Source organism: Fistularia commersonii, chromosome 20, assembly GCF_037954325.1.
Source record: "Fistularia commersonii isolate RoL2024-O1a breed Wild chromosome 20, RoL_Fcom_v1.0, whole genome shotgun sequence".
NCBI lineage: Eukaryota > Metazoa > Chordata > Actinopteri > Syngnathiformes > Fistulariidae > Fistularia > Fistularia commersonii.
Genome location: NC_141303.1, coordinates 5,125,819 through 5,137,342, shown reverse-complemented (window position 1 = coordinate 5,137,342; position 11,524 = coordinate 5,125,819). Strand labels below are relative to the sequence as shown.

Genomic DNA, 11,524 nt, shown 5'->3' with positions numbered 1-11,524 from the left:
GTCCGGAGGTTAATCCAGTAGCGGTGGCACCTGCCACGATCGAGGCTCATGTTGCGGCATCTACCAAACGGCCCTGTGCCGAGCAGACTTTACTTATCAGATTTCTCACCAGGGCGGCGAGGAGGAAGCCATTTCCAAGAGATAAAAGTGCCAGGGAAAACACATAGCAGGCGGTCACCACGCCGGCACCTGTGGATCCACTTCGGCTTGCGGCTCCCGTCGCAGCTCCGAGGATCACGCCGCCTTCGGACAGCTTGGGTTCAACCGCCAGCAATGCCGCCTCTCCAAAGGCCAAACCCGCTGCGGCTACTCCGAGGGTCATCTTGACCATTTCAAAAGCACCTGGGGGCGGGTTAAGACACCGGAAGTGGGTACTGGTCAATAACATCCATGGGTACATTTATGCAACTGTATCATTTCCATTCTGCTCCCGTAGCGATCATGTTTTTGATTAAATTAACAAGAGAGAATTACACTTGAAAAATCTAACACGCACGACAGCTGCTATAATAGAGACCCATACTCTGCAATCAACATCAATATGAGGGCAAAACTGTTAACAGGCCGATTAAAATGGGTGTTTGTGCTTAAGAATAATTCAAACAAGTTTCAGTTGTTTTGGAGCAAACCTGTCCATTGGGTAAGCTATAAATTAGAATGAAACAATCTTAGACCCGGCCCAATAAAACTGTTGGGCTTATGTAAAAAAAACAAAAAAAATTCAAAACAAATCTCTCATAAATGTATGCGGATGGCATTGAATATTGTTAATTTGAATAAACTGTTTGAATGCAGTCTATCCTTTATTTGAAAACTAAGGAGTCAAAATTAGTCCTTTTAAAACTTGGTTACCGATGTATGTTATGATAGAAATCTCAATCATGGTGGTTGAATCCTTGCTGTTCAATCCCATCGCCTGAGTAAAAATCTTTATTTCTCAATGGGAGCACATGTAAAGCTCGCTCATATATATAGATAATTAAGTTCGGAATTCTTAGTATTTTTTTTACACAATGACGGATGAAGGTAACTGACAGAATCGAAAATGTTTTTTTTTTCTTTTTTTACGGAAATGGGAAGATCTTCTGCGATGACAGTAGAAAGGGGTCTACCCAAACTACAACCACCTTAAAATAAGTGTTCCTTTCAATAATAATGTGTGTTATTGCAAATCCTCTGCAGAACTGCCTTGGAATCGATGCGCATTTCCTTTTCCGTGTCACCGCAGATGCGATCATGGTTTTCTTTTGCAAATCTAGATTTAAAGTTGCACAGAGTCAGCGGCGAAGTTAAAAATGTTTGTATTTTCCGACTATTGTCCTCACCCGGGTGTCTCTCTGCCATGTGGAGCCTTTGGCGCTAAAAAGTGCAGCGCAGGTGAGCAAGTTTCACTTTTTCGGAAAAAGTTTTTCCGGTGTGACGTCATCATAACTTTGACAACAGCGTGACGTTTTGTTCCTGTGTAAGAAAATAATAATACTACATTTTAATAATAAGCGCCGTTCTTTAAACTTTACAACAGAGAACATTGGATAAAAAAAAAACAACAAAGTCAGTTTCAATGGCTGACGCCGCATGGCAGCAAAAGTTGTTTATCTACAATATAAACATACAATATAAAATATATATTTTGAGACCTATCCATTAAAAAAATGAATCAACAAATAAATAAGTAAAAGTCTACTCCGTACTTGGATCAGTTACCACAAATTTTATTTTTTTGTATTCATGACCAGAACATTGTTTGTTAATTGAAAAAAACATTAGATTTTTTTTTTTTTTTTTATGTAATCATTATTCTTTTTTGACCAGGGAAAGACGCCACGGTGAGACGTATAACTGTCGATTTAAATTATTTTTGACTGTTCGTGTAAATTATATGAAAATAAAAACGCAGATTCTATTTATTTATTTTTTATCTTTATTTTTATTTTTCAAGGAGAGGGGACGTGTTTAAATTTCTTTTAAGAACCACTCATACATGCTGAGTTAAACTCCGTGGAAAGGACGGATAAACACCGACAGGCGGGATGCGGCTCCTTCTTGTCAGCTGACCCACGCGTGTCACATGACCGCCGCTTCCTCTTCCTGATCCTGAGTGGTTTTCATTCCCACCGAGCTCAGCTGCCTGCAGACAACAAATTTCCACAAGATTCGCCCTCAAGGTTCGGGTCCATTGCAAACTCTGCTTCTGTTACTGGCAGCCGGTGAGTTTCCGGGGTCATTTTGTGAAAATCCACGCAGAGCTGAACGGTGTTCTGTGTTAGAGGTTTGTTATTTCATTTGTTTTGTTTTTTACATGAACCGCCATTCTAATTACTGCCTAATAATACCTTTACTGTTAGGCGAGATGACCTATGTGTCAATGTTATTTTAGGCCTGGCCGAGTTCTTCATTCACTAAAACCGAATGCAAATGTGTTACCCCAATTTTACGTTCTTTATAAACGATTTTGAATAACATAAAAAAAAAAAATCCTTAAAACTTATGGAAAAATCTAATAACCAAAAAATATACAATTTGATGTCTGAGACTTCTTGTGAACCACCAAGTTAAATATATGTTATATTCCCCTGGCAGGTTTTTTTTTTTTTAAATTGATTAATTTATTTTCTTTTATTTCATTTATCTATCTATTTTTTAAATTATTTTCTTTTACTTTCTTTTGTGTCTAGCATTAAAAATTTCTCACAAACCGTTAACACTATTAACTTTTGATTACATTCAGAATGAACGTCCTTATGTCCTTTGCTCCCTCATCCCCGGTTGTTTCATTGACATTCGATTCAGCCTTGTCATGTTTATTTGTACATATGTATATTTGTCTGTACTGTTTATGGTCAATAAAAAAAAATAAAAAATAAACTCAGAAAACAAACAAACAAAAAAAAAACTTTACTGTTAGGCGTTTTAAACATTAATCACCAATGACTGCAATTATTTATCTTCAGAATCTTTTTGTTTTTTTACCGCAAAGAAACCATAAAAATGAAATCCTTTAAAAAATATTGTTTTTAAACTTACTTGTAGGTAAATGCACGTAATAATGAATTACTAATTAGAAATTGTATATCACTGAGGTAAAATTATTTTTTAGCTTAATTTTGATTTTTTTTTTTTCTTACATTTTTAGACCATTTAGGTTGTTTTTAAAATTTGTCATGTGACTTTCATTGCATTCATTCCCATACAATGTTTTTTTTTTTTTTTTCTTTTTAAAGTTGGTGAAGTGGGTTTGCAAAAACAGTCCCGGAAGATTTATTCACAGCAAAATTGTCTCTGTGAATCTCCCAACCAGTTGAGCTCAAACACACCCACCGCTGATGACCTTCACCACCTTGTTTTTTCCTTATTTTGCAGGAATGCATTCGGCGGTGCTTGTTTTCGTGTCGGCGCTCTCTGTGGCCACCTTTGCTCTGGACAACGGGCTGATGAGGACGCCTCCTATGGGATGGCTGGCATGGGAACGCTTTCGCTGTGATATCGACTGTGATTACGACCCCAAAAATTGCATCAGGCAAGATGAAATTATTATCAGTATTACAAGCACTTTGAAAAAAATAATCACAATAGAGTCACGCTTGTTGTGGTTTAGGGCCTGAACTAGGTTTCTGTGCTAGAACCTCATGCCTCATAAGATTTTGAGCCTTTATATTTTGAAAATATGGACCAACAGCCACATCAGTTCATGTAATATGTGAAGATCTGGCATTACTGAATAACAAAGTTATTCTGCATTCACTTTGAATTATGAAGCCTCTTTCCAGTTTTGTTTTATAGCCAAAATGCATACAAAAATGCTTTTACTTTGCAAATGACAGTAGAAGAAACAGTGAACCAACTGATCTCAGTGCTCCTAACGTTGAATGCCGCGCATATGATCCTTATCTGTGCAAACTCAATATTCTTTTTTTAAGTGAAACGTTTTCCTCTTCACTCCAATGTCTCTCATCCAGTGAGAATCTGTTCGTTGACATGGCCGACAGACTCTCCGAGGACGGCTGGCGGGAGCTCGGCTATGTCTATGTCAACATAGACGACTGCTGGGCTTCCATGGAGAGAGACAAAGAGGGGCGGCTCCAAGCTGACCCCAAGAGGTAGGGCTGTGCGTTCGGAGGTAGACGCCAAATCAAGTGAGCTGTCAGACAATGTGACGGTCACGGTCATATGACCCAGATAACATTTGTCTGTAATTTTGCCAATGTGCACTTTATGATGTACCATAGACAAGTGTCACAGAAAAACAATAAAAGCACAGCTTTATCTTTGACCCTCCCGAAGAAGTAAAAGGTCATAATGTCATGAAGTAATCCAAATGTACTGCACTTTGTCTTTTCTCCATTTGACACTAAGCAATGGAAAGATAAGCCGAGCTTTAATTTATCTATTATCAAATGCGACTGCAAAGTAGTTTGAGAGCGGTGATGAACACATGGAGGAAAATGTCAGTCAATACAAATTCAAAATCCTCACTTGATATGTATTATCATATCTCACAGCACTAATTATCATTTTATTATGACAAATTTATTTCACACAGTATCGTGTCCGTCTCTTTGGCTTCTATCTGTGTTTTTTTTTTCGTGCACACCAGCATATCACGTCATTGTACTTGATCTGTAAGGTTCCCAGGAGGAATCCTGAAGCTGTCGCGCTACATGCACGCCAGAGGTCTAAAGCTTGGCATTTACGGGGACATGGGGACGCACACTTGTGGCGGCTACCCCGGTACACCGCTGGACAAGATCGAGATCGACGCTAAGACCTTTGCCGAATGGGAGGTGGATATGTTTAAATATGATGGCTGTTACTCAAACAGCACAGAGCAAGAGCAAGGTAAGGAAAGGGGGGAAGTGAGTGCGTTGTCATTCCGGTGTAGTAGATTTTGATCTGTGTCTTGTTCTCGCATAGGTTACCCTAAAATGTCAAAGGCTTTGAATGCTACCGGCCGTCCCATTGGCTACTCCTGCAGCTGGCCCGCCTATCAAGGCGGCCTGCCACCTAAGGTATAGTCCAAAATTCTGACACATTTAGCTTAACCACCACGAGCTTATACGTTTTCCAATTTAACGTGTTGTCTTAGGTGAATTACACTCAGCTGGGCGAGATCTGCAACCTGTGGCGTAACTATGGCGATATCGAGGACTCTTGGCAGAGCGTGCTGCAGATTGTGGATTGGTTCTTTGAAAACCAGAATGAACTGATCCCTGCCGCTGGACCCGGAAGATGGAACGACCCTGACATGGTCTGATCAGTAATAATCAATATATCTAGTATTAAAGTGTTGGATGTTTACATTTATACTAGCCTTTGTTAGAGGAAATAATGCCAAATTTTGTCCCCACAGGCTTTCTTTTAACCCTCATATTATGTCAAGGGTCAATTTGACCCATTGGGTCAATGGGTGAAATGGGTCAAATTGACCCTTCACATAATATGAGGGTTAATATATTCTTTCTCATTTGTGTGATATTGATCAAAACAGCTGATCATCGGTGACTTCGGCCTCAGCCTGGACCAGTCTCGCTCTCAGATGGCTCTGTGGTGTATAATGGCTGCGCCTCTGTTCATGTCCAACGACCTGCGCACCATTAGCAGCGACGCCCGCAACATCTTGCAAAACAAATTGGCCATCAGCATCAACCAGGACCTGTTGGGCATTCAGGGTCGCCGCATCGTAAAGGTAATGCTCTGGCGTTAATGTCTTACAGTTGTCGCTACCTTGACGTCCGTTTCATTCGTCTTGTGTCGTTTCCTTTATTTCATCCCTAGGAGACAAACGGCATCGAGGTATTTTGGCGTCCCCTGTCAGACGGTGCCAGCGCCTTGGTCTTCTTCAGTCGGAGAACTGACATGCCGTACCGCTACCAAACATCGCTCAGCAAACTCAACTACACCCTTGGAAGCTACAAGGTCAGCCCGAGATGTCGTGTGAATGAATGTGATAGTTTAATTTCTCAGTTTTTAACCTCTACTCACACTGAAAATAAATCAACAAAAGGATATATAGCTCTGGAAAATTCTCGGCCCCACTGAGAAATTTTTTTTAGCCGGATGCCTGCCAGTGATAAAACCGGTAATAATAAAGGGGCAGGAAAAAACTTTGCTTACATTTCATTTTTTTAACTCTTAGATCATGAATGTCTTCACCTACGAGACCAGCACGCTGAAAGATTCCACTTCGTTCGTGGTGTCAGTCAACCCTTCAGGCGTGGTCATGTGGTACGTGTCTGCACCTGCTAAACACAACATCCACCGGCTCTTTTACGGTGTCACCAGACTCGCCCACAATGACCAGGAAAATGCAGTCCCCGCCATCTTCCTCTGACGGGCTCGCAGATTCAACCCGATCTTCCTCTAATCAGCTCGCCATTTCTTCCTCAGTGCAAAAAAAAAAACAAACCCAACGTAAAATGCGAGCGGCATTTCAGTTAAAGTCACTGTCTTGTTGTCCGTTAAGCGTCTGAGTAGCACTTGGGGGTCGAATATTGAATCATTGTGCACTCAGGGATCGACATTTTGCGCCACGTTTTAAATCCTTCTTTAATGACGATCAGTTTCATCAAAAGCAGTAAAAAAATGATTCCAAACTCATGTTTTTACCCAAGATGTTGATTTGATTTAATCCCAACTTTGTTGGCCAATGCCACAAAAGCGGTTTTAAGTCAGCTTGTTATCATAAAGATATTATTTTTTTATGGCAGTAGATAAAAACCAAGAAGGACGGAAGGCGCTGTCAAGCCAGTTTCACAGAGGTGCATTCACGTTTTAGTCTTGTTCTGTTTGTTTCTTTTTCTATTGTGATCGAGATGCTATGTTCTATATCTCACTGTTTAATTAAATGATTTTTTTTTTTAAATCGTTGATTTATAAAATAGGGAGCGATGGGTTTCAGCTAACTAAGCAATAGGCATCACAATTAATGTGATGGGCCTGATTCATGTTGCCAAGTGGTTTTAAATGAAAAAGAATTATCTGGATCACGAGTTCACTCATCGGATTACAAATGCGAGGCTCTTTTTTTTCTGAAAGAAATGTGTCTGACTGAATAACGCACCGCAGCCTGTGAATGTCCTGTGTATTTTATTACCATGATTCATTTTTTGGTGATTTTTCACCAATGCAGTAAAAGAAGTTTGCAATTCTCGAATAAAGCTGGAAATATTTCTACAGATGATGGTTTCAGTTCATCACTTGAAAACTTAAATTAATCCTTTCTGAAAGGAATATTAATGTTTAACTTGTTGCTTTTCTTATTAGTTAGGACAATCGTATGTGGTGGTATTCGTACTGAAATCAGTCATATGTACAGATTCATAATAGCAAAAATAATGCAACTAACAACACTGTTCCAGCTTGCCAATCTTTCTTTGTTCATTACACAAACCATATTATGTATTATTTATTGAAGAACTCAGAAAACTCCAGAAACTCATGTTCAAATCTAAATTATTCTTCTTCTAAAAGGCATTTATCCATGTAGATTGTCTGTGAGTTGCTTAATTTGGGGTTGCAGAGCGTAACTGTCTGGTTTCTGTAATATTGATAGAAACTCACTTAAGGAAAAGCAAACAAAATGTAAATACATCTCCAGAAATCCTGGCCCAGTTAGTTACTGATTTGTTTGCAATTTTAAAAAAGGGACCGCTTTCTCCACATGAAACCATTATCATGAAAAGATTAACTAGAGTAAATGTATCATTACCTTTGTGAGTTATGTTTACTTTTCGGACTATAACCAACACAAGAGAAACGCCATCCGGTCCAATTTCATTCAAGAAAATCAGCATCTGACTAGTTCACAACAAATTCCCCATAATATTTGGGTTACCATTAGATCCTTCCTGCTGCAAAAAGTGTACGATAACTTTGTCGATCAGATGGCAAAAATAGCTTTTCATATAATATCTTGTGACATGGTAACTCGGTGTAAATGAAGAAAAATGAAACTTGAAGCCGATAGAGGTCAGTGTTGCACTTCAGGCGTTGCGTATGTGATAACTGGGTCCCCCTTGTAAAATCTAAAGTAAAAAAAATAAAAAATACACCTGCTGACTATCACAAGCACAGACAGTGTTCTTTGTGTTCCTTTATCTTTTTTTTTTCATTGTCCTCTCTCAAATCTTCCACTCTTGCACAAAATTGTTTAACGTTTTTCATTGTACTGCCTTTATCGTTATTTCCTCACTTTATTCATTCTGCCTTCTCATATTTACTCCCCCCTTCTCTCTCCCAGCCGTTGTTCCATTCAGCTGAACGTTTTCTGCACAGTTTTACCTCTGACCTTGACCTCGAAATCACATGTTTGCATACGGTATCAAGATACTAGAGCGGTCACATGAGTGTGTGCGTTGGCATGTTTGTATGTGTGACATGATAAAACTTGCTCTGAGTGGCATGGGCATAAGCATACCTCTCTAGGTCATTTTCAAGCAGATCAGTCATGTGTATTTCGGTGTGTGTGTGAGTGTGTGTGTGTGGGAAAGGGAATCTTTGTCTTCCTTTCTTTCCTCTTCATTCATCTCGGATATCAATTGGCTGGCCAATTCAATGCATCTCACGCTGTCGAGGTCCCAGACATTTGGGAATATGACGTGGGAAAGAAGGGAGGGTGTGAAGATAGCGAGTGCGCAAGGTGGATTTCAGTACAACATAATGGGGGGGCTGTCAGAAGTCTCTTAGCGAGGGAACAGGTAAGGGAGGGGGATGCGTCAAGGAGGCAGAGTGTTCCTGCCGGTGCTCACGTAGGCTCGCAGCTGCAGACAGGCACAGTTGCCAATCTTGTCTTTGTGCACCCTCCCATCTTCCACGAGCACCAACTCCCATGATTCAGCTTTGTTGACCCCCCCCCTACTTCCTCCGACTCCCCTCCCGCCTTTTAGCGTCGATGTCACGCCGGTGGTCGCACTCTGGCGCACGTCTCGTATCCAACCTAGAAAAGGTCTTGGATGACTGCGCTTATAGGGTTGAAAGGATACGCATAGGAGTTTGCATATAGGTCACGATACATACATGGTGTCAAAAGGGGTCAACCCTCAGAAGAATATGGAACTTAGCCTAATTTTTGCCTTTGACTAAGAATTAACGCTCCTGCTCGTGCCTGTCTACTGACTCATGTCATCATCATCCTGCAGTTCTTTACAGATCCCATGCTGCTGGATCTACTAACCATTTACAGCTTAAGCAGATATTATTGCTACACCCATCAACATGGTGTAATATCCTACACCAAACAGTCAATGAATTACTTTAAGTGAGTTGTGATCAAATATTTAGTTTCTTGCTTTAACATTTTAAAGTTCTGCTTTCATTACTTGAGTTTTTCCATTTCTGCTTTTCCGTATATCCTGACAGTGGAGATTTTCCTTGGAGTTCCAGACGGGAAACCTCAGGTTTTTCTGTAAAGCAAACACTTAACATTTCTCTTTCAACCTCAGTCTTTCTTCTCTTGATGTCTTTTCCCTTTTACTTGCTCCAGCTTGAGGTTCCCGACACCCCGGCTTAAAATACATTTCCCTATTCGGCTGGATTCTGTCAAACGAGAGGCGAAGGATGGCGTTCCTCCTGCGGATCGTGCTGGTTAGGTTGTGCTGTCCTCTCTTGGCCTATAGGTCATTATTACTGCCCAGATGTCCTGCTGTTTGTGGAGAGATCCTGTTATTTCAGCTGTATATGTGAATATATCTCCATGTAAGACATGTATACACTTGGAGTTGTGGGACTTGTTGCATAATGTTCAGCATTTACAAGTAGGGCAAGAAATGAAGCAGTTTATGCCACACTAGAGATCTTAACTACAGTATTTCTTTGATGACTGACTGCGATGTCGTTTGTGATTTTTAACTTTGTGTCTTCCAACAATATCAATTCAGAGAAGATTAACGTCTTCAGTTTCAAATGTTATCCCTCCTGTTGCTGTTGATAAGTGTGCAGAAAAATATTTGAGTTTCAAGTCAGTTATAATTTTGCTTCTCATTATCTGTATAAAGCATGAAAGAGTATTAATTGATTCATACTGTATCTATGGTGTGGAAATTTTCTGACCAATATGAGTTTTTAATTCATACTAGTCATTTTGAAAGAATGGAATGAGTCATCAGTATGGTTTGATTTCAGTGCCACGTGTGTTCATTTTGCTCATGATCTCATTGAGACCTAAGTTTTGGGCGTTTTAGTTTGTGGACTTTTGTATTAAGACTTTTGAATAGTGTGTTCTGTTGTAGTCTTATATGTAATTCCCCGTCTGTATACTTCTTCTGCTAGCCGTGAATTTCCCATGACCTTATTTGTTCCCGGTTGGACTTATTTCCCTGTCTTTGTCAAGTGGTACGGTCTGTAGCCTTTTACTTTGATTTGTTTACTGTGTGTCAAATTGTACTTTATTTCCTGTCTCATCTGTTTTCTGTCTATCTCTTTTCTTGAGTTTGGTAATGACTCAATCAATCATCATTTCCTCAGCTCTTCCTGAAGAACCAGGTCCGATGATATGTTTAATCCTCCCATTGTGTTCTGGGTTGACCATGAGGCCTCTTTCCAGGTGGAGTTGCCTGGAGCGCCTTTGGAGAACGATGGCCATGAGCCATCCTTTTCAGAGCTTTAACTCTTAGTCCAACAAGATTGCAGAAGAAAGTCTATTTAGCCACTTGAATCGAAGACATCACTCGCCAAGCCCTGACCCAGAGTTCACAACCATAGGTTGGAGTTGGGACATAAATGGAGTTGTAAATTGAGCATTTTTGGTCAGCTCCTTCTCTACAACTGACCCATACAGTTCTTGCCTTATTGTGTATGCTACACTGACGCCCAATTCCAGACCCTGGCCTATCCCACCCCAAGTTATGAACAAGACTCCAAAATACATTAAGTCCTTCCCATGGAGCAGTGCTTCTCTTGCAACCGGTGTGGACGATCATCTGATTTTCAGGATAGTACCATGGCCTCTTCTTGGCGGTGCTGAATCTTATCCCGGTGCCATGGTCAGCAGACACTAGTGCAATTTGGTGAAATGACCAACGGGACTTGAGGTTCCTTTATCCTCCCCATTATTGCAATTTAAAGATAAACCAAATCTGTGACAAAAGAGCAGCCGTGGAGGAGCTCAGCACCTGCTTGAAATGTATCTGAGGTTCTGCCAGGAATGCGGATGCTGTACTTCCAACAGAGAAAGGATTCCTTGAAGTTATACCCCTGTGAATTAATACTCTTGTTTCCTCCATGGAAAACCCCGTGCAAAACGGTCGTGTCTGTACAAAGTATACTCTGATAAACCTTCCTGAATCCTAGCTCCTCCAATCACCTTCCCCCATGGCTGTGTCATGTTGTTCTTGCAAAGTATTTAGTGCTTGTCTCTATTTGTAGTCCTTGTTTTTGGCTAGTCATTGTCCTTTATCTTTCTTGCAATATAGTTGCCTCTTCACCCCTCATGAATGTAATACTTGACTTCTACCAAGCATGGATCCAACAGCGTAGGCAGCTCTTTTTGGAGAAAGTCCTGGAGCGATGCTGTGCTGGGGAGTTTTGTGTC

General features: G+C 40.5%; 1 protein-coding gene across 1 annotated transcript; it reads left to right on the top strand.

The window, feature by feature from the left end:
• Positions 1–2,082: 2,082 nt before the first annotated feature.
• On the top strand, positions 2,083–8,069 carry naga (N-acetylgalactosaminidase, alpha). Its single transcript, XM_086167296.1, has 9 exons — positions 2,083–2,207; positions 3,361–3,517; positions 3,957–4,097; positions 4,625–4,836; positions 4,912–5,006; positions 5,084–5,245; positions 5,486–5,683; positions 5,773–5,913; positions 6,134–8,069. The coding sequence occupies exons 2-9, from the start codon at positions 3,363–3,365 to the stop codon at positions 6,326–6,328; spliced, it is 1,299 nt and encodes a 432-aa protein (XP_086023422.1). The 5' UTR covers positions 2,083–2,207; positions 3,361–3,362; the 3' UTR covers positions 6,329–8,069.
• Positions 8,070–11,524: the final 3,455 nt, after the last annotated feature.